This window comes from Vidua chalybeata, chromosome 14 (genome assembly GCF_026979565.1).
Source record: "Vidua chalybeata isolate OUT-0048 chromosome 14, bVidCha1 merged haplotype, whole genome shotgun sequence".
NCBI lineage: Eukaryota > Metazoa > Chordata > Aves > Passeriformes > Viduidae > Vidua > Vidua chalybeata.
The window spans coordinates 9692402-9716583 of NC_071543.1; the positions used below are offsets into that span (position 1 = coordinate 9692402).

The 24182-nt window shown below is 37.2% G+C and overlaps 1 protein-coding gene across 1 annotated transcript in view; it reads left to right on the top strand.

Moving 5' to 3' along the window:
• The window catches only part of TENM1 (teneurin transmembrane protein 1), a 304289-nt gene that overhangs the window by 73925 nt on the left and 206182 nt on the right, over positions 1–24182 (top strand). The window contains exon 2 of the mRNA XM_053955867.1: positions 1683–1961. Coding sequence (XP_053811842.1) covers positions 1745–1961 — 217 coding nt within the window. The 5' untranslated portion in view covers positions 1683–1744. The remainder of the gene's footprint in view (positions 1–1682; positions 1962–24182) is intronic.

Below are 24182 nucleotides of genomic sequence, written 5' to 3' on the forward strand. Positions count from 1 at the left end.
AGGACTGTTCTATGTCAGGTTAAAGGGCTGGATATAACTCCCTGAGATTTAGTGTTTCAAGCCAAGACATGCCTTCAATCTCTTTCCCCAGATAACCTCCTGAAACCTGGAAAAAGCAAAGAAAGCAAGGCTTGTGCTCCACAGTGTTACTTCTGCTGTAATGGTCTGTCTCACTTCCCTCCAAGGGTTCTGAGGGTGGGTCTGGGTTTTGTTTTTCTGTTACAATGTTAGAAGCCTTATTCCCTCTTCATATCATGTGTAGTGTTTTCCATTCCTGCTCAGGAAATTGATCCTTTCAAAAGTATTGGAGGGACACACAAGCAGGAGATGGAGTTCTGGAACACCATGCAGTACCACCAGGTGTGTCTCAGACCTTCAGGCAGTTTCAGAAGTTGGCCATCTCTTTAGCTCTCTCGGATGTGCTTTCTGTGGGGTCTTTATGTTTACCTTTCTTGTGTTTTCACTTTTTCTGTTTTGTTTTTGGAGATTCTGGTTTTATGCTGACAGCTGGCAGTATGTGGGGTTAAAGTCCTTGTGGCAGATGGGAAATGGGCTAATATCAAACTGAGTATTAAACTTATTTCCATCTACTGCTGACCTTAAAGTCATGAAGAAGCTGTGAGAAATTGCTTTCTAATTAAGCAAAATCTCTTTGAATTTCCATGGGGGTCTTTTTGTCTTCTAGAAATAATGTTTACAGGCACCTTTTTTTTGTTACATTTGTTTTTCTAAGTTATTAATATCTGCTAATCTAAAAAGAAAACAACAAAAATGACCAAACTGAACAGAGTTTCAGTTTGTGAGCCATGCTGCTGTAAAAGCTGTGCCATAATCCCTGTTATTTCATCCCAGAGTTTGTTTTAAATTTAGTGGTGGAAACAGTTTAATGAAGGCAAGGATACAGGACAAGTGCCCCAGTTGCACTTGCCCTGCAGTGCATGTGATCTTAAGGATATTGGGTTTGAACATCATTCTACAAATACATACACAAAACTCAAGAAGCAGTTTAGAAGCTCCTATTGAGGATTTGTATAAGCCACCGTGTGGGCAGAAATTCAGATGGGAGATGAAGGGGAAGAAAAGGGGTTGTACTGCAGGGTAGAAGTTTCTTTCTGTTGAAATGTCCTCAAAATCTAAAAGGAAATGGTGTTTTCTGAAGGATTCCATGCTCTTCTGGAGTAACAATGTAATATGCTTTTGTTTTTAAAAAAATTGGTGGTTTTCTAATGTCTGTCTCTTAGTCTTGATTAGATGTAATTCTCACAGGAGAATACTTAAAAAGAGTGAACTTTCTGCTTTCTAGACTTCATATTTTAAAAGATATAAAATGTTATTATCAGTTAAGATGAATATGCATCCCTTTAGAGAAATAGTAACTGTTCCATCTTAGCTTTGATACCAAATATAAGTTGTTGCAATGTATGTTACATATAAGATACAGTTATTGCTTGGTCTTACAGGACAGTGCTTAAGATTTGGTTTTGATTTTTTCCTTCAAGTAGCTGTTATTTTAATTCTATTTTTAGAAGCCCAAACAGTAAAATATGACATGTTCAATTTCTTTCCTGGATTAAAGTGATATTAATGAAATTTAATTGGTTTATATAAATAAAAAATGGATCTTTTTAACCTATAAGTATATAGTACATCTGAAATGAATTATTATTGTTGTTTTTTCCTAGGACTGTTTCCTTAAGGCATTCCAGTTGCTTGTTTTCATGACTTTGAGCCTATTTAATCAGAGATGGAGCAGATGGACTGCAAACCCTACCAGCCACTGTCAAAAGTTAAGCATGAGGTGGATCTAACCTATACAAGTTCTTCAGATGAAAGTGAAGATGGTGGAAAGCAAAGGCAATCTTATGACTCAAGAGAAACTCTGAATGAATATAGCCAAGAGCTAAGACTTAACTATAACAGTCATAGCAGAAAAAGAAAAGCCATTGACCAGTCCACACAAGGTAAATAATTTATCTACTAATTATGATTATTACTTCCTGATTATGCATGATGAAACAATATCAGGAGTTAAGCAAATATTTTGTTCTCAAAAGCTCATAGTATCAACCCACTTTTTACCTAGTTTTAATTCATACTGTAATATCAGAAATTTAGGATTTTTTTTTTTTATTGAAGAGAAAGTGGTTTTTTAGCAGGATGGACGACTGGTATTCTAGAAATCACATGCTAGCTACAGACAAATATTTTCTTTAGTAGGAGCTACTCTTCTTGGTAATGTTGAATGATTAATTATTTATTGCCTTTGCATATGTTGGGTGCATTTTGCTATAAAATCAACATTAAGGCTGCAGGCTATCTCTGCATGTGCTTACAAAGCCTGTGAATTAATTCAGATACAACAATTCTCTTAACATTTCTAATCATATAAATAATCGAGTAATTTAAAAACTGAAGTTAATTAGAGTATTGTAGGAAAAAAACCCAAGAGTTAAGCCTCTGTTTTAGCCTTTTGCATGATTAGGACAAATATTTGAACAGTGATGATGGTTGAACTGAGGTTAGGAAAAGCTTCTCTTTGATTAGAGACAGAAGCTAAAGACTAAGACTAAAGAAATTGAAGGAATGAGGAGAATTTACTGCAGCATTTCCTGACAGCCTCTGTAAACCCACATACTGCTTTTGTACAATGAGCACAGAAGGGGCTTATCTGCTGCTTTAGCTCTGTCCCCAGTCCAGACAGGATGGTGGGAAAGGGAGAGTATTTGTAGGAATCAGTGTGTCAGAAGCAATGAAAGTTCTGTCCCCTTAAAGGTAACAGCAGCAGGGTTCCGGGGCCAGTCACTCCCTGTTCTTCAAGGAAGTGGTTAAATTACATTAAAGTGTGGCCAGTACTTCTCAGCTAAAACTTTAGGTTTATTTTAAAAACTTAAGGTTTATTTATTTTTATTTAAAAACAAACAAACCCAAAATCCTCAAACAAGCCACATCACACACACACCCTGCTCCCAAAGCCTTCACTGCTTACTCAGAAAAGCCTTCTTCAATTTTTTGAAGATAAAAGTAATTATATTTTTCTACAAGGAAATGAAAAATAGGCTTTTTGAAGATGGAAAATTTGTCTTCTCTGTGATGTGTAAATTAATGTGAAATTTGGAACAGCCGTGCTACATAGCTATTGCAGCATTTTTGGTTTTTGCTTCAAGCTCATAATACTGGTGTTGTCTGAAAGTACCTGTAATTCATGGGAGTAATAATACTTGGCTGCCTCCATCTGTGTGCATATATTCCCTCCAAAGAGTTACAAATCTGCTATTTTTGGGAAGAAAAAGTCATGAGCATAGATTTCAACAGAGGGTTGTTTAGAAAACAGATTTGTTTGTTGTTTGTGACCTTATTTTGAACATGCTGTGAGAGTTTAATTAACTGAGATATAGCTGTATTGTTGTACCTCTGGATGGTGTAAACTTTCTTGTAGAGCAACTAAGGAGATCTTGTAGATCTTAGAGCAACTCCCTCATTGCTGTGGCTGTGGAAGCAAAAGCTCAGCATGGACTTGGGCCCTGAGGAATGCCAGGTCTGCAGTGCTGTGCTGCTATTGATATTCCTGTCAGCTGCAGCATCACTGGCTTGGGCACGTCTAAAAGACTGGCAATCACTACTGTAGGCATCAGAAACCAGCCTGTGTGTCATGTTGAATTTATTCTTCCAGAACATTGCCTGTGAAAGCAATCGCATTAATAATGTTGGAGAAATAGCCAAATTAGTGTGCATTTCTGTAAGAAGTTGTCAGGCATGAACTTGGCTCAGTTATTCAGGAGTGACCTGTAAGGAATCAGTTATGTGCACGTGCAGACCAGGAAGTATTTTGCACTCATGTTGTATGATTATTTTCTTGAAGTTGTATGCTCCAAGCTTTTCCATTCAAATTAATTTTTATGAGATAATATATGAATTTTCAGATCTTCTATTTTTCAAACATTGTTATTTTTCTTTTTGGGCAAAAGATAGTCTTTTACTGCTTCAGACTGCAGGATGACGCTTGATGTCCGTGTTTCTAGAAAAATTACTTAAGCTTCTAAGAGTACTTTGCCAATATGCAGGACAGCTCTTAAATATTTCATTACCTCTTCCCTGAATTGTGTAGGTCAGTATATTATTATTTAACACTGTGTTATTCACCTCAAAACTTTTTTAAAATCCTATTCGTGTGCACTGATTTGTAAAAATGGAGTTGAACCTGTACTAGAAATCAGACAAGTTTCCTCTTGTCTTATGATAATGAATTCAGTTTGGAATAGCTGATATTGTAATTGCACTGCCAAGTATATCCATTTGGCTTCTCAGGAATTCATCCTGACATCTTTCTAGTCATTTAAATCATGCTTTTTCTCTGCCACAATTTGAACCTGAATATTTGGCCTGGCAAGCAGCGCAGAGTTTAAATTTAAAACTGGTGGTACTCAAAATTCAAAGAGCAAAAGAGTTTGTAAAGCTGAGTGTAAAATTTCAGACTTCAGGCAGATATGATTACAATTCCAGTGCAATCAAAGTATTTCCAAAAGGATCCCAGGTTTCACAGTGCAGGACCTGGAAGTTCCTGGTGATTCTTGGGAGTTACTCAGTCAACACCAGGAAGAAGGTTCAGGTTTGAACTGTGAATCTGGATGAATCCATAAAACTGTAAATGTTTGGGTTTTTTTTTTAATTCATTCTTTTTTAAAATGCCTCATCAGAAGCTTTAATAAGATTTTTCTAGATTTTGCCACATCTTCGGAATGTAGAAAAAGAAATTAAAAAAGCAAAACCAAAACCCCCACAGCACCTCCTTTTCAGAGGGGACTGTTCTGCAAAGGGTGCTGTACTATGCCACTGCTGGAGACTTGCATAAAATAATTCTACCTATAAAGGCTGCTGGGGCATCAAAGGTTGTATCCCCAATTAGTGCCGTAATGCTATTCTTTAGTGGCATAATATTCTTCTCTAGCTGCAGCTGAAATAGTACCCTGAGTGTGATGAACTATGAGAGTGCACATGAGGATAATACCCATGAACTTCATCCTGGAAAGGTGTGAGAATAAATGAGAAACAGACGCACAGTAACAGTCCTACTAGGGGTGATAATGATGACTGTGAGATGGCATTCCAAGGAGCTCTAATGATGGAATGTGGGAAGGAACTATGTCACAATAAAATAATTAGTACAGAGAAACTTTTAACAGGAACAAGTGTAGGGGTGTGAGTACTGATCTAATTAGTTTTGTGAGAAGAATCAGCACTTCAGATATTTACGGAAATTGAAAGAATTTGTACTGGCTACTTAAGCAAGATAGGTTATACAAATTAGACTGGGCAGTCATCTGAATTTAGTAAATAGCTTCAGAGTAAAATGTGATTTGTTGCACAAAATACCGCTGTATCTCAGCCATTACTGTGAAGATTTTTGTTAAAAACAGTTTGTCTATTTTGTTACTAGTGTCCATACTGAGGAATTATTTCTATGAAAAGTTTCAATAGGAATCTGAGATTATGTAAAATCATGGGTATTATATATATGCATATATATGTGTATATGCATATATATGTGTATATGTATATATATATGTACATATACATATATATGTATATTGGATATATGGACAATCCGTATTAAACAGAACTTTACATGACATGAACTTAAAGGAAGCATTTCAAGAGTTCATCCTGCAGAATTGAAAAGCACTGTTAGTGTTTTGCAAAACATTTTTTTGTGTCAGTTTGAAAGACCATGTGATCATATAAATAGAAAACATTGAAAACAGTATCCAAATATAGAATACTTAACTGTGTCTGTATTTTTTACTATTTTTACTCCTTACAATTCCTGAAATTGTATCTCAAATGTAACACTTCAGAGATATTAACTGGTTGGTTTTGCAGGTCTTGTAGGGAAAATATGAAAGGAAAAAAAACCCAAATAAGTATAGAATTGATCTGTTGATCAAGCAGTTTTTTTAACATGCTGTTCTTCAGGTTTAGTACTGGTGCCCTTTATATAGAGTCTAGTGCCAGCTGAATTCTGTCTGGTATTACTTACATCAGAAACTTGCAGTTATTTGACAATTGGAGATTTATGAAATAACACCACAGACTGTTTAAAGCACAACTAAATTTTACTGGCCTAACAACTCAATGTAAGCAGATACAAAAATCTCCTGACAAAGCATCACTGACTCCAGAAGAGTCAGTGCTAAACATATAATGTGTATATCTAAAAATACATTCTCTTAGTAACTGGAAGGTTCAGAATCCTGCTTGTCTGAAGATATGTAAACCTGCAATATCTCATCCTGGCAAGATCATCTTACAAAGTTCCTGGTAGACCCAATATCATATAGTTTGGAGATATTGGCAAACAGAGTAAATTAATTCTTGGAAGAATCGATAAACATACTATTTTGTCCTTGAAGGAGATGAAGTAGAATTGGTAGAAGTTGTCAGAAATGTTGCTCTTCTAGGAAAATCATTGATGGACCTGGCTGTGAGGAAAGTTCTTATAGATGCACCATACGTAGATTGCATCTCAAGCTTATTTGTGACATGTTTACATAATTAGAACTGTTTTCTCCCACAGCTTTCTCTGTTTCCACCAAAGCAAATATGAAAGGAGCTGTACTTTACAAATACTGGCAGTACAGAACAGCTTTCTGGCTTTTAGGTTAATTATAGATTTGTAAGAAAGCACTAGTTTAGAGGAATGAATTCCTGACAGGAAAATAATCTGGGATCGAGTCATTGGCATGATAAAGTTTATTGATTGTTAACAATATGAGCATATGGCTGTAAATTTCTGGTTAGACAAATGTTCATTTCCTGGCAAGATAAGTATATTGAACTGCATTATGGGCAAGGCAAAATGGAGTTACTCCTCACAAGAGAATCCAACAGCAAATAATTTCTGGTAAATATGTGTGAGAAAATCAGCACTGCTAGTATTGTAGGAAATGACAGAGTACCTCACAAAGAATTGTCCTATTCTGTTTTTAGCTCATTAAGAAGTAAGGAAACCCTTTTTGTCGACAAAAGCTCCAGATTGGTGACATGATTAATGTTTTCTGAAAAGTGCATATAAAACTATCTTCAGGAGCAATAGGTAAACAGATCCAGCTAAGTGTTCAGAGTCTTTATCAAATGAACTCCATTGACTTCACAGAGAGTCCTGGGTCACAGTGTGAGAAAGCTCTGCAGCCTAAGGCCACTTCTGTCTCATCCTCTCTTTTTTTAGCTTTTCGGCTGTTGCCATCCGATTCCCCTTTCTGCCCTCTGATACGCCCCAGCAACAGTGAGGATACAGAGGCAACAGAAATGTTTCAGTGCTAAAAAGCACTTTTTTTCCTAGAAGGGAAAAACTGCTTCTGAGATGCAGGAATAGGAGGTCTGTTTTGTTATGCATTAAAGTTCAGCAATTTTTGGCTTACTAGGAAGGAAGATTTAAACACATGTAACTCTTAACATCATATGACCAGTCAAAACCAGTTTTACTGGTCGTCCTAGACATAAATAAAAGGCATGCTGACAAGCACTGCTAGGAAATTGTCCTGTCAGGAAAATGTCATGGTGGTGTTCTGTCAACTGTGAAGCAGCAAAAGCTTTTTACATAATAACCATATTCTACTCTGATTCCAGAATTATGTAAATCCATTTAGGACAGCAGATCTGCTTTCTGTCTGTACCAGGGCCATGGAGAGTTGAATTTGGGCTATATGTAGTATGTGCTTTTAGTTACAATTACCTTATTTTTAAATGGTGTGTAAAGGTAAAAAAAAAAACTTTTTTAGATTCTCCCCTTAATCTGTTATGTATAGCACTGGAACAACAATCTGACAAACCACAAGTCTGTGGTCTTGGGAGCTCTCCCAGAGGAAACCAGTGCCAGCAGAGTGATTTTTTCATTGTTTTGATAGAGATTTGGAGCACTTATCTGGGTGAATTTAGGAGTCTATGCTCATGAACTTTCACAAAGAGCAGTTAGTGAAGGGAAAAATTTTATTGGGAGGGCACCCCAAGTCTCTTGTTATTAAGAAGGTCTGGTGGAAACCTGGTGGTATATATAACCAGTGGTATTTAGAGCTCCAGTGGTAACCTGGTGGCCAGTGGAACAGGCTGTTACAGTTCACTATCACTCCACCTGCCAGTTGCATATTTGGGAGCCATTTAGTACTCATGTTATAGAGACTATCAAAATAAAATATATTACATTGGCTGTTTACTGACATGTAAACAGCACACGGTGAAATGCATTTTTTATGTGTGTAGGTGAAAGGGAGATCATTCATTTTGAGAAGGACAGGAAAAAGAATGTCAAAAGAAAAAGAAATGCTCTTAAGAGAACTACTGCTATGCAGCCTTTTAGAAGTATGGTTGTTTGGAGCTCTTCAGCTATGTGTAGTTACTTCTTTTGTTCCCTGTGTCTTCTTTATGATGAGATTCATTGGTAAATGAAGGAAAGAATGTTTTTAACCTTTAAGCTGCATCATTTGTTCAGAGCTGTGCCTCGAGCTGCTGTGGAAGGTGGTTGTAGGACAGTGGAATGAAACATTCCTGGGTACTATAAGAGGAAGCTACGAACAGACTGATTACAAATGAAACCAATTATTTTTGCAAGCACTTTCCTTGAAATTCTGACTTAGTGAATTTTTTTTGTTTTTTTATAGAAGACTTCTGGTAAAATGCTATTACTAGACAGGGTAGTGTAAACACAGATGAGATATTTTGTATTATTAGGATCTTCTTTCTTTTACAAATGCCAGATGCTTAGACTTTTAATAATGTGGGGGTTTTTTTGCTAATTTTAGAAAATCTTCTGAGAACTGAAGCATGTTATGTACCTGTGTGCTTTAGAGCAGACTTAAGCATAATGAAGTGATGTCTGTGTAAGGGCACACAGTTTATCCCTTGTAGTGTTTCCTGAGAGGGACTCAGCTCAGTAGAGGGTGATTTAAAGGTCCTTCAGATTTCTGGGCTGCGGACTAGCGGAAGGAAGCGACAGCTAATAAGCTCCATCTCCTGTTGCTGTATGTTACACCATCTGCTCCGAGTGTTTATGAGCTTCATGTTGTCCAAAAAAAATATATACGAGGCAAAGTAAAAGACTCCACTCTCCTAAAGCTTTAGTGCATTGTCTCCTCCTGTATTCCCTTGCACAAATAGGGATTCCTGGTGTGCTGTGCTTTGTTTGGCTGGCTGTGTTCTAATCACAGTGGTGTTACTGTCTCCCAGAGAAAAACAGTGCCATGAGCACTTCCCTGTGGCTTCCTGGACTGCAGCCTTCTGCTCTGTGGGGAGTATCTGCAAACTCTAAGGAAAGGAAAAGCAGCACTTAGGTTTAGACCCCCTCCAGATAGTCTTTCTTGATTTGCCAAGTAATTGGAAATTTCTCTCCCTGGAATAAATGGGGTGAGAAAACTCTATGTTTGTACCTTCATTTGAAATCTCATAGGGGGAATACTTTTCCTTCCCTTCATCAAATCAAAATACATGAGTGAATGGAATGTGCAGACACTTTCTTTCCCCACAAGGCTGAAGTGGGTGTTCCCTTCCTAGATCACAAAGGTGTTACAAAAGCTTGTAACCTGCTGTCACCATTCCTGTAACATGGCTTCTAATCCTATCTCAGCTGCCATCATCTCAGTGAAAAAAAATGCCTCATATGATCAAAAATAGTTTCATTCTCTTAAGTAATTCTTCTGATTTAAAAAGTGAATATCTGAGAGAGGGGGAAAAGTGAGGAAAAAAACCTGCAGAGAGAGGAAATAAACTAGTGAAGGATCACAGTGCATTTCCCCTGTTAAAAAAATCTCATCTGAAGAATAAAAAAAACATTCTTCAAATGTTACACAAGTTTAACAGTCTATTTGTCAGTGCACAGATACAAACTATCTGAATTTCCATTCTCTTCTCTGGATCACCAGTTTTCCATGGTGTCAAATGCCAGAAATCATGAAAGTAAAAATCAGAAAGGCAAAGTAACGCAGGCAGTGTAACAGGAACCAAGGTATTTGTGGAGGACTCATCCATGGAAGTGTTGAAGGCCAGGTTGGCTGAGGCCCTGAGCCACCTGACGTGGTGAGTGCCATCCCAGCCCGTGGCAGGGGGATTGGAGCTATATGATCTTCAAGGTGCCTTCCAGCCCACACCATGCTATGGTTCTATGAGGTATGGCAACCTTTACAGTAACCTTGCCAAATACTGATGGAATATCTACAGGCAAGACTTAAACTTTTGAGTTAATGTTTTGGAATTCTGTTTGTCAAAACCTGGAATTGTATCTGTTAGAAGTTCTTGTTATATTAATAGAGCCTCTTCCTATAACATTTAAGAGTGTCCAAGAAGATGTCAAGAGTTAAACCAAGATAGGAACAAGCATCAAGGCAGAGTGAGGAAGTGGGTGTCAGAGCAGGGGAACCAGCACACGGCTCTGCCCCTGCCCCACAGTCTGGTTTAATGTTCATTCTCTTGCTGTGTCTTTCATGTCACTCTCTTTGAAACCAAGAAGAACTGTCATTTGCTGGAACTAGAAATCTGGTTTGCTTATCTTCATTTGTAGAGCAGATGCAGAAACAAAATAACATTTCTTCCCAGGGTTTCTCGTTTATGTATCTGTCAGAAGGTTTTGTATGTCTCAAAATAAAGAACTGTCAAGAAGCAGCTCAGGGAGTCGATGACATTGCTGCATATCTAGATAAACAGTAGAGTGGGTGTACCCTAACCAGTATAGACCTTGAATTAGTTTTTCTTTTGAGAAAGAGGCTCAAATACTTCTGAACTTAGGTCTTTATGTGAAATAAACTGTGAATGTGATTTAAAATCTAAGGTTCCCTTTTCAAAGTTTCAGTTTTATTGGACACTGTTTAAAATCAGTTTCCTGCTGACTGTCACTCTGTAGGAAGGCTTTGCAAGTGGATGAAGTGTCTTTAGCTCAGATGGCTGAAACAACATGGAAGGAATAATGTTTAACACCAGCAGAACAATTCTTTCACTGCCCCCTTACCCCTAAGCACCAGTTACATAACAAAATATGTGAATACTGAGTAACATTGATATAGTCATTTCCAGCTGTAACCCCAGGAAAAACAGTCTGAGGACCTAGGAAAGTCACATACCAAAATACAAACAGTTGCTGTGTAAGTCACCAAGAGATTATTAGGAAGACAGCAAATTCAAATTATAATATCAGCACTGTGACTAATCAGATGCAAATGGTAAATTTTGTAAAAAACCTATGCTTTATTCTGTATTAATGTCCTGGAATTGGTGACCTTTACAGAAGTTTCATGTGTAAGAACGAACATTAGCAACTTGACTGTCAAAATGTTGTACTCAGAAATCGGCTATTATAGAAATCCTTATCTGTATCTCTCAAAACTGAAGACAGTAGTATCTGACAAGCTGGATTCTGTGTTGCCACTGACTTTATCAGTGTGAGTTGCTTTGCTCCATGCTTGGTTTTTGAAGTGCCAAGGAAAGCCCAGTCCTGTGAGCCAAGAGTGTTCCCTTTACTTTACAGACAAAGGAGGGCTGTAGAGGAAGCTGTTGTTAGCTCAAGATCAGCATCAGGTTGTGCTGCCTGTGTACGTGAGATGAGTCTGTCTTTGAGACTGAGGTGCCAAAAACACCCTTCCTGCATACCTGGGAAGGGAGAAGAATCTGAATGTCCTGCTGTTGGCACTTTTTGAACACTGCAGTGCAGTGTGAACTGTGTTGATCTTTACCTGCAAAGGAACTAAACAACAAAATTAATTATTCTATTCAGGTAGAGACAGGAATTATTTTTATATTTTCTCCCCAGTGTCTTCCTTCCATTATTTCTTTGGAGTTTCCATATTTCATATTTGTTGCTACTAGTATTTGTTAGTAATACTGTTATTACTAGGTTTTTTTTTGTAGTATTGACAATAGTGTTGACAAGTTCTACCTGCATTACTTTAAAGAGCAATCTTGTACCTTACACTGTTTAGTCCAGAAAATGTCTTGTGAGATTTTTTTTGTATATATGGAGATGCAGAACATTAAAGGAAAGGTAGAAATCAGAAATGTGCATGCACATCCTTGTGAAGTTTAAACAAATTTGGGGTTGTTCTTTGGAGTCAATTACTGATAGTTTAAATAGATAAGTATTAGAAATGTTGACTAATAGTTGCCCCCAGAAGTATTCACCTCTGCTGCTTGCAAAATGTATTAGTAATTTCCTCTTGCTGATGTTCCTTTTCTCATTTTTTACTTGGGGATGGATTATGAAATTCATTTGTCTTTTACTCTCTCTGAAAGGAAATACAGAATTCATGAAGAGAAGGGCATGGTATGAAAAAATCCATGCGTTTCAATAGAGAAAGGAGAAAAGGAAAATAGCTGCCTGTTCTGACTGGATAAATCTTCATTTATGTGAGCATATCTTGGATGATCATCGTGTCTGTTACTTAGTGTAAGAATAGTGATGAAAACACAGTTTCCACCTGCATAAACAGCATTCCTCCTCCCATTGTGCCTGCAACCACATAAAGAATATCTTGGTTGCTTTAAATATATTTCATTTCTCCTCCTGTGTATCTGAATTTTCTGAGCCAGTTCTATATTCAGTAATACTTAGTGATTTCTAGTGAACAAAGTAAAATAAACAAAGTAATAAATTGACTGGAGTATCTGTTTGCACAATGTCATTGAGCACAGCGTAGTTTAATGTCAGAACCCCCTGTACTTGTGTCTGTGATGAAGGACACAGTGTGTCCTTCCCCTGCCCAGTTAGCACAGGCAGAACTTTCAGCTTTATGCTGTTTCTGCAGGTAAAGCTAAAGCTGAACACAGTAACTTAAACATCCTTATTCACCAATGCCTTATGCCAGGCTGGTGTTCTGATATGCTGATGGTGGTTTGCGTTGGTTCTCCAACATTTAAGCTTGGCTTGAGGAATTTTCACAGATACTTTGGGGTTTTTATTGATTTTAAAAACTAATTTCCTAATTATTCAATTCCTTAATAAATTAATCCATTAATTTTTATAGGTTTGTGGTTTTAGTCCTAGGAGAAACTATATGACACACAGTTTTGTATTTTTCTGTGGTCTTTGGATTAAGACTTTCTTTCCTGTAGAATTTTGCTTTTTTTTTTTTACAGGAGAAAATTAATTTTGTATGTCTGTTTATGGATAAAAGTATGAAAAAATCATGTTTTTAATACTAATTTTATATGAAAATAGTCCTTTGGCTTTACTAGTCGTACTACTGTAAATCAGAAAATAATATTTCTTCTTTAACAACAAAGGAGTGCATTACAAATTATGTATTGTGCATGTGTCAATACATAACCTCGAGTAGTGTTTTGTCAGAAGTGTGTAATTTGTGGCTTTGGAAAGGAAATATTTGTAGGATTTATTTGGTTGGTTTGGTTTGCGTACAGATTCTCAAAGGAATAATTGAGCTGTGGATTGTAGGGATATGATTCTTCCTGGTAACAGTGAGAATGATGCCCATAGGTGTGAGTTTAAGCTGATACTGTAGCAGCAATTACTTAAAAGTTTGCAGTTGATTGTTGAATTGTTGGCTATTGATCTGTAGAGTGTTGGTGTTCAGAGATGGATGCTAATAGTTTACTTTTATTGTATGCTTAGGAAACTAATCTGCTTTCAGACAATTAAAAGGAAGAGCCTTACTTACAGAAGCAGTTGTGCATCTTTATGCCCTAGCTGCTGGATCAGACTATTGAAGATTTCATTGTTTTTGAAGTATCTCTTGGCTCCTCCCCTCACTTACTTCTTCATTGGTAGCATTTGAGGACTTTTGGCACACATTTTCTTAGAGAATTTTTGTGGGTTTGGGTTGGCTGGTTGATTGGTTTGTTTTCTCCCAGTCTCATAATATCTATTAAAAAAAAAAGAAGGAAAACATTAAATATTTAAAGTGTTCTACTTCAGTCCCTCTGTAGTGGCTGTTGTGCTTTTGGGGCAGTTGCCAGGTGTTCAGCTGGCTGGAGGCTTGTGCTGCTCACAAAGAAGTTGGCAGAGACTGACTGCACCTTTAGAAATAGTTGCCTCTGAAAAAAATTTATTACTCTAAAAAAGGAAGGTGTTCTTTGACAGAGATTTTGGAGTTGAGGAGAAAAGGAAGGGCTGGCATTGGGTAGCTTAATGCTATTTACTGCTTGCAGAAATAATAACAGTAATGTATTTCTTGGCATAGAGGTGGGCATACATTCAGGAATAAAAAAGCTATTTAGCTAATTTTCAGCTTGTATTTACAAACTATAACAGGGGGTAGCTCTGCCTGCTGCAGGCTGTGTCTCCAGTTCATGAATTCCTGGCACCCATCTGTGTGTCATACAGCTGCACCTCGGTACAAAGTGAGCTGTGTCAGCTTTGGCCAACTTCTGCCTAACATTATCCCAGCTCTCCAGTGAAATATTATTCAGCCTTGAATTCACCCATGTGATGAATATTCATTTCACAGGTAATTATTGTCATCCCCAAACAGCTCCACTCACACAGACCAAACTTCTCACGCAACCCATCATTGCTGTCACTCTTTTGGCAGCACAGAGCTTATGATTCCTCATGCTTTAATAATGCTTCATCATCTGCACTATCATATTTGGGTCAAATGACCATCATAAGGGTTAGAAAACTCTTCCTTTATGCAATGCTTTAAGAAAATAAAGAGAGGCACCTGCCACTTATCTTTGCATGTGCTCCCCTAAGTCCTTCATCTGAACTAACAGCACAGTGGCCACAAACAAGGCACTTGTTTACTGTACCTTGGTGCTCCAGTTTAGATATCCAGTGTGATCAATTGAGTGTTCTGACATTATATTTCTGGATTTTTAAGTTTTTCTCCAAGGTTGTTGTTACTAAAAGAAATCTCAGTCCTTAAATTGGATGTAGAAATGGCTTTATCTCAAGTGAGTGGAATAATGTTGCTAGCAAGTACCAATATTTCAGTTTAATTTTACGATCTTTTTGGAAGAATTATATGTGTAAAATATATTTTAATGGCTAATAAGTTCTACAAAATGATAAAAATACACAAAAATACTGTTTTCTATCTATGCTCTAAGTATTATTGCTATTGTTATTATTAAAATGAATAAAAGTGCTAAATAGCTACAATTATACTGGTAAGAGATCAGTAAGTGTCTGAACTGGTTGGAGTTCAGCAACAGATTGTTTGCAAATGAGGCGTTTACAAACTTGATGTCTTTGACAGCATGCAGCACAATTTTACAGTGTTTGTATCATTATTTTTTTAAATTAGCCTCAAAACATGTTCAACAAATTTGTTCATTATAATTTCAGCAAGCTAGTCTAAGCAAGGAGACAAGTGTATTAAACAGGAGAATACTGACTTGTAACATTTTCTGGCCAGTGTCTCTTCAGTTATTCAGCAGGAGAGCATCTGACAGGCTGCTTCTCACTCAGTGTTCAGGTGTCTGTCCCAGCATCTGTCCACTGATTCCTCATTATGAATTGAAGAAAAGCAGGGAGATGTGGGAAGGGGACAGCTGAGGCGTGTAAATCCTCTTCTGAATGTGTATGTTGTTGACAAGATAGTTCAAATAAATACTTTTTATTAGGTTGGCAAAAATAGTTCTTTGTCCTATATTCTCTTTAGCTACATGGCGGGTCACTGTTCATCCTGCTTAGGTTTGAATTACCCTCATGTTCAGACCCCCGGAGTTCAAGCCCATCCTTCCCTCCTTCTCCCTCCACTGGGAGTGCCAGCACTGAAAAATGTCTGCCTCTAATTCAGTGCTCAGTTCATGTGCTCTTTGGAATAGGACCCTGGCTGGCTTCTCAGAGCTCTCTGTATCTGATTAGAGTCAAGTCAGCGAGGATCTTGCTGTGGTTTTAAAGATCAGTGGTTTAAGCTCCTACAACCAAATGTTTTGGGGCTTTTTCACTTATAACCGCTTCTGGATGTGCTGCTTGCATCCTTTGCCAGTTGTCCTGATCAGCTGTGCTGTTTATTTCCCATTTTCTCTGTCACTGCTGTGTCTAATATTGGACACAGCACGAGATGGTGCAGCTCAGGAAATGGTGAAGCAGCTGGTAGGGAAATGAGACAATAGTAAATGGAGAAAATGTGAAAAAAGGCAAAATCCACATGTGACTTATACATTCTGTGGGGAACTGGTTTTTGTGAAGACTCTGCACTCAGCATATTTGCATGAAACAAATTTAATAGGAAAAAACAATGGAAAAGGGTTTTTAGGTGTAGTTAACACATAGAGCTGTCTGTTAGAAGAAACCTTTTTACAAAGGTTCCTTTTTTCTTGATCCTTTTCTTGATCCTTTTTTCTTGAAAAAAAATCCTTGCATAACTGGATATTAGCCTGGGATTTTTTCTGATATATTTTTTTTCCCTGTAAGATGGTTAAACTGAGGGAAAAACAGACAATTCTGCAAACTGTCACTAAGTTTTTCTAAAATACAGTGTTTATTACAAAGAGAATATGCTATATGAGTTAAAATTTTGAAGTTTATAGTTACATGTTTTAAGTCTTTTAGTTTTGGTTTTTTTTCCCCCCTCCTTAATATGGTGAGTGCATGTGTCAGCTGGGTTTTTCAGTAGAGGAAACAGTTGCTGGTGCAGTCCTTCCAGAACAGCCAACAGTAGAGTTAACTGTATTTTTACAGAATAAAACCAAAATAATTGAAACACTGAACGCTCCTATAGCATTCCTTTTCTTAGATCTCCAGCATGATTGAGAATTGCTCAGGTGAGGGTGGGGCCATCTTCCTCTCAAAACACCTGCCTCCTTGGCATGTATTAAAGTACATAAAGGTTCTCTAAACCAAACTTACATGTTGTGGTTTTTCCTGATTATCTATGGCCTTACTGTTTTAATTCTGCACAGATTCTTTTAGCAGTACGTATAAATGTCGTTGAACATGGTTTAATACACAATTGCTCTCATTTTTGTTTGAATCTGGTGTTTTCTCTGGAGTCTCTGTTTTCAGTGCTTTCTCCCTTATGTGTGCCTTTTCTGATCATGGCTTAATTACATTTTAAGTGCCTTCTGTATTACTGTCTCCACTGCCTCAATTAGTTCACCTCCAACTGTGTGAATATTTTAATAACGAGGCACAAAGTATTTCTGGCAATACAGAAATACCCTGCTTATCAGCCTATGGCAAGCTTTCCTTCAGGGCATGGCAGAGTTTACAGAGGCACTGTAGGTTAATGTGTTAGTGCCATTTGGGTTTGATTTATTTTCTTTGGGTTAGTCTCAGCTGCAGTGTAGGCTCTTAACTTTGACTCTTCCTGAGCATCGTTGATTGAGCACCTTTGCAGAACCGAGAATTATGTAGAGCTCACAGGCTCACAGCTGTGGAACCCAAGGTATGTTAGCTATGAAGATACAAATTATTTCATTTTCTGATTTTCTTTTTTAGGATTTATCTATCAAAGTTGGTAACAACTTTGAGCTCTCTCATGTTAGGCAGTCAGCCTCCCAACCATCTTTCTATGCATTAGCAATACATATGTATCCATTTATTTGATGATGCAGGGGATTATTTGATGATGGAGGGGATTTGGTTTTAGCTGTGGGTAGTCAGCACTACCTGTGGTTTGCATTAGAAAGAGCAGGTGCCTGCCTGCTAATTGTCAACATCGAGAAATCACATTTCAGTATCAGTCAGTGCCTTGTCATTTCCCAGGTATCAATTGTATGGCTGTGTCTTTGTGAAAGATTAAAACACAGCTGGTTGCATCTCAGGCTGGAGGTTTCAAAGTCAGGAACTAGAATAACTACTAAAATGGGTGCCATTTAGGAGCAATTTTATATTTTAAAACAGTTACAGCTCTCATTAAGAAAGGGCAGGGAAACTAAAGAGGTCTAGAGCTGTAAAAATTTTAGCCGACTAATGATACTGTAGCTCCTAATGATACTGGAGTCACTTCACCATGTCGTGACTTTGTTCCCAAAGTTTGGATAAGTTTTGAAGCCAGATCATGGGATCTTACACTTGTTTAAACTTCATGACAATATACAGAGGTCTTTTGATTTGGTCATCTTTGGAATTTCCTCATGCTTAATTCCCTTTGGTGTAGCACTGGAATGATGGGGGCACTTCCCTCCTTAGGATCTCTGTATCAAATCTTGAAATGGAAAATCTTGTAGATTCCACATTGTATGCGTGGGAACTATCACACTGACAAAATGTCTCAGATTTTCATCTTTCCTTGGTAATCATGATGTGCATTTTAGGGTAGTATATTTTAAGAAGTATTTATTTAACTTAATTAATAATGATGTTGTGTGATAGTGATGCAAGATTACCCCAAAATTATTTTCTGGGGATACACAGCTGGAATGGTGCCACCACTTTCAGCTGACTTTCTTTGATGCATTTTGGTGGTATAAATCCCAATATTTTTGTTTTGCAATTGCAGATACAGAATGTAGTAGTCTTTATAACTTACATAATTGCCTTTAGAAATACAGCATAGAAGAACGAATGTCTGGAAATATCAGAAAATCTAATAAAGATCTTGTAAGAAAATTAGTTAAACAGTTGAAAAAAGTTGTGATTGTATGTCTAAAAATACAATATGCAAACTCAATGTTTTTCATTCAATTGTTCTAATATTAAACTGCAGCAGAGCTGACCTTTAAGTCTGAACTGCTGTTATTGAAATTTCTTTGGTAAACTGAACACTTGAGGAAAGGAGGGAGCAGAAGTGGTCAGAATTATGTGAAGGCAGTTAAATCTCCCATCTCTTGATCAGATGGAACATTTGATGACAAACCCCTCAAGAGAGCTGTGGGGAAGAGGGGCTGTTTGACTGACAAGCCGTGTCCCCAGTCGGCTGATCAAATGGAACGGACGTGCCAAGTTGTCTTCCCTGTGTCCTCACTCATGTCAGATTGACAGCAGGATGTAATTGGATGGGAATGGAAGTGCTGAGGAGCTTGTGCACATGCTTGTGCTTTCTCTTTCTTCTTCCAACATTAATCTGAAGGGTGAATTTTTTTGTATGAATATTCAATTTAAATTAAAAAATACACTGCTTTCATAGTATATGTTAATTTATTAAGTTCATGACCCTCATATGTAAATTTTGCATAATCTGGAAAAAAAAAGAAGTGCACATACCTGCACTCCTAATCGAACATAAGTCAGAATCAAATTGTTTAGTTGCCCCAGGTTTTATTAGGGGGCATCTTGCAGTCTGACTTGGGTTTTTTTCCAATGATAAAAACCAGACTAAAAAGCTGTTAGTAAATTTGTGGGGCAAATGAAACATTTTAACAGTGAAAAACCAATTCATAGATTGGATTTTCAAAATCACAGAACAAAGTTAGATTTCCAGTTTTCTTTTTGAGGCATAACCCTGTGTCTCTTGAAACCCTCACCTAAAAGAGAGTTTTAAAATGCTTCATAGTCTGGTAGTCTGAACAGTAGTCATTACTCTGTAGGATTCTGATTCTCTTCCTAAAGAGCCCTGGGCACACTGATCTAATTTGGCCCTTCTTTGAGCTGGGGATGTGCTGTTGACTGCCAAAACTGGTTCCAATTTCAGTTATTTAAAGAGAAAAAATTATAAAATTAGGTGTGGTGTTCTGTGGGTGTTAGATATCCCACCAAGAATTCAATGGATGTAAATTCCAAATTTGGGCTTCATTAAACAGTCTTTTTAGCTGGGTGCTTGGGAAGGAGATCAGATATACCTTCAGGATGGGCAGCATTTGTGGGGTTGATGCCCAAGACCTGAAGAGGTTGGCTGGCAGAATGTTTGTTTCTGCTTGCTGTGCCAGCACACCAGGCAACTCTGGGAACCTGCAGACTGGGATTTGTCAAGCTTGAATTGGACGTGGGGAGTGAGAGCCTCCTGCTGGGACCATCTCCTTGTGCCCAGGGCAGGGTGTTGCTCCTGTTTTCCTTGCTTCTGGGATGGCAGCACAGTGACAGCAGCTACTGCTCCTTGTGCCCTTGTGCTGTCCTCTGGTTCCTGTTCTCACTACACAAGGTGCTGCTGGTGGCTGGCAGCCCTTCCTTTAAGGGGTTTTGCCTCTGTGTGCTTAGACCTCTCAGTGATACCTTCTCCCTTGCAAATACTTTTTTGTAATTTTCAGCATTCTTAACAGTTAGTTGGAATGTGAAGAAATGGGACTTGGGCACTGTAGTGTTGCTGAAGCCTTTTGCTCACTTGTGCTGACATGACTCATTCACTGATCACTCACTGAAACTGGCACAGGGCATCAAAACCACCTTCCTCTGCTCCAGCCTGGCTCCCTTTGCTGCCTGCCTTCCATTCATGTCACTTCAAAGGAAGATGGCTAGCAGTACCCTTGATACTCTCTTAAGCTACATTAAAATGATATCAGAGCTTTGTAGTTCCTGGTGAAAGTTAAGGTGAGGAGCTGAGTTACTCTGATGATTCTTTTTGAGCACTGTCTGTGATCTGAGTGTCTCAGGTCTGCTGAATGTCCCCGCAGAAAAGGAGAAGATTTCTGGTAAATGGGCGTTGATAGCAGCTCTCTAAAAGTCCAGATGCTTTCTCTGAGACAGTGACAGTGATCTAAAGCCTAAATGCTTCCCTGGCCCACTGGCTGCATGGAATTAACTTCTGGATTTACAGCCCTGAAAATTAAATCCGAGCTTAGACTTCGGGATTTTTGCGTGTGTAGCCTTTGAAAACTAAGACAGTGAAATTTATAAAGATTTTGCACATCTTTTATTTCAAAATACTCATGTATCTAAAGGTACTGGTTCCACTGCAATTTTAAAAACTAAGAAATTTCAATATTTTGAGAAACATACAGTGTATTTTAAATGTATTTTGTAAACCGGAATCAAAACCATTGATAGAAATTATTTTCATATCTTTGTCTCATTTTTTTTTTAGGACATGATAGCTGTCATGCTTAGATGTCACAGACATCTAAGACTGAGATTTGAATGAAAGGGATTTTGGTTTAACTGCTTTCAGAAGTTACTACCAGAAAAGCGAATTCAAGTAGTGATAGAGCAACAATCTGAGGGTAATTTCACTTCAAAGAATGTTGGTACTCTGTTTGCACTCTAATAATTTTGTCAGCCTTTCTTTGAAGTGCCATCCAGACTTGAAAACAAGACAGAATCACAACATCAGCTTTGTCTGTTGAGAGCTGTGAATGCACTGGACTAGAGGCAGCACTACTGTACCCCACTGCTTTCACACCCCCTGGTTAATCTGGAGGAAAACTGTTTGTTCTTCTGTAACTCTTTCAAAGGGAAAGTTAGTTAATCTGCTCAAAATAGTTTGATTCATAGTTCTAGTGCCCTTCATGAAAGTTTTAGTTATGGCTAGGTTTAATTTTGAAAATTTAATCATAAGAAGAAAGGATTCATTATCTATTGCTTCCCTCAAACACAAATGTAAATGCCAAAACTTGTAATAGAAAAATTATTATGGAGCCAAGGAACCTTTAAAATACTTGAAAGAAAATTGGAATGCTTTTCTCTTATGATAGAGTTTTTGGAAACAGAAAATTTTTTTTTCTTGAAAATTCTGACATTCTTAATAGATTATTGCATATGGAGAATGAAATTCTATGTGAATCTATTATAAGAAAAGCTTTTCCAAACTCTATTTCAACTGTAATACTAGAAGAATTCAATTTATGTGCACAAATGGTATTGAGGTTCTTTCTCATCTGTGATAACTTTTTTTTTTTATCTTCTTATCTTTAGTAGGGTAGAGTTAGTGTGGTCATTACTTGAGAATAAGTTGTTTTCCTTTATCTGAAATTTAGGTTAAATGCTAATTCCTGGCATTTGCTATGGTTTTATAACTCTAAAATTCATTAAAGGAGTGATATTTATGAGTACCTGCAGTAGAAATTTCTCTTTAACAGAATCCTGTGAGTGGAAGTATTTTACCTCATAAAGCCACACTTTGGAGTAGGAAAGGCTGCAGCCAGCAATAATTCAGATGTGTTTGAACTTAAAGGAATAAATTTCTAACCAATATTGTACAGAGAGTGTTTTTCTAAATTAAAATGGAACCTGCTGCATCCACAATGCAGCTCCAAAGATGCCTTCTCTGGCATCTTGTTAGTTGAGAAACTCTTGAAAAACAAAATCTCTAACAGTAAGAATTTCAAGTGATCTCCAAAAGAATCCTCTGCTTCTGGGAACAGAGAAAGTTTGTCCGTGTCCCCATAGGATCAGGATGATTTCTGTGCAAAAAACTCCTTATTTATGTTTATTTCAGTAGTAGTAAAAAGAAATATTAATATCTGAGGACTCCATGAGAATATTTTAAGAGGTTCAGTCTATTTCTGTGCTCTTTATTTAAGCTTGAAGAATTAGTCTGAAGAAGAGACTAGAAAGATATTTGCCATGAGGCATGGGTTGGAACCTCATCCTCTGGTACCTCTAGGGAAGGACCTGAAGAATAAAGACTTTTTCTTCCTTATAAATTTCGCAAGCCAAAGAATTTCCTGAAAGTGCAGCCTCCTTTCCTAATCCCTTAACTGCCTAACCTGCAAATTTCACTCCTTAGTGTTGGAACAGACTCTGATTCCTTTTTTATTCCTCCTTTAGTTGTTATGGCTGATATTTTTGAACTTTCTATCATCTCTGCTGGTAACTTGAGATTAATGTAAGTAAGTAAGCTACATAAATAAGGGAATGCAAGGAAAAGTTGAAATAGAGCAAAATAAAATGTACAATACAATGCATTTGCTATCAAAGTATAAAAATTCAAATGGTATATTTTATATAGTTGTTATTTATGTGTAATATGTATATCAATTTTTATTTATTAAAAGATATATGCAGCTGAGAAACAATTCCAATAATGTGGCAATAATGCAATTGATGATAAACATAAGATCTCTAAAACAAATTAATAATCAGTGTAATGTGTTTTTGAAAAATAATTTATTTTTGGCTTCTTCCTCAATGATTTTTGTACAGATAGTTACTGGAGCTTAATTTCATTGAATTATATTGTCCTAGAAAAGATGTGGATATGCTCTCAACATGGAAAGTAAGATATTTGACTAAATGAGAAGCATATACACAAAAGCATTCAAAAATATATGTAGCAGGTTGTGTTTCACGAATGCCTTTACGAAGCAGCTTAAGATCTCTGCACATTTAATTCTCAAGTCCAGCAACCAGGAGTAAACCACAGTCCTCAGGTGAAAAATGAGAAATTTTAAGGGCCGTTGAACACATGAAATTTAGCAGAGTGCTCAATAGCCCTCAAAATTTCTCATTTAGGAGAATGCATATGCATTGCTTCCAAAAATGAAGGCAAACTTCACTTTCCCCATTTGATTTACATTTTTTCCTCACTCCTTCCCTCCCTCCTCCCTCCCTCCCTCCCTCCCAGTGTCTTTGAGTCTCTTATACCATGAGTAGCGGGTCTGCCTTTCTGCTTGTTTTGCAACACACATAATACACTTGCAGATTAAAGCACTGGACTAAGTTCAGTGTGAAAAAATATACACCAGGCTGAGGTGTAACACTAAAACCCCAACCCATAAACAAAAGCACATGTTTGGGATATTTTTTCCCTTACATTCCTGCTATACTCCCTCAGACACAAGCATAAGCATGACAGTGTTCAGGTTAATGTGTATTATTGGCCTTTCTGGTGTTCCTTCCTTGTTCTCCTCCCCAGACTCTGATATTTCCAGTGTTTTCAAAAACCCAGTCTGAAAGAGGACACTAGGCCAAAATAAGTATCATGGATTTAAAATTCCAAGACTGATATTTTCTCCTTGCCTTTGAGCCTACTTAGTCTCTTTTATAATTTTATATTTGCAGAAAGAGTAATTTGTGGTTTTTTTCATCCAGAGAATTGATTTTGTGTGTGTTTGAGCAGGGAGCATTCTCAGAGTAAGAACCACCTCATACCAAGAATAAAACTCATTTGTGAATCAGTGATGTTTAAAGACTTCTACAATCAATAAATTGCAATTGCTTAATTATGTGATGGGGTTCATAAAAGGCACCTAATTGCAAAATGTCAAATTATTCCAGTTTATAAATAAATTATATTTTTCTGTAAGCTCTTTCTCTAGTTGAACACATAGGTCAATTAAGTAATTTAAATTAATATTTATCATTCTGTTATTAACACAAAATAATAATTTTCCATAAGGGAATAGGAAGACTGGAAAGGAAGGTTCTTCATGCCCATCACTATTTATACTCTAGTTTTATGTTTCTTCTATCTTCTTTGTTTGGATTGTTT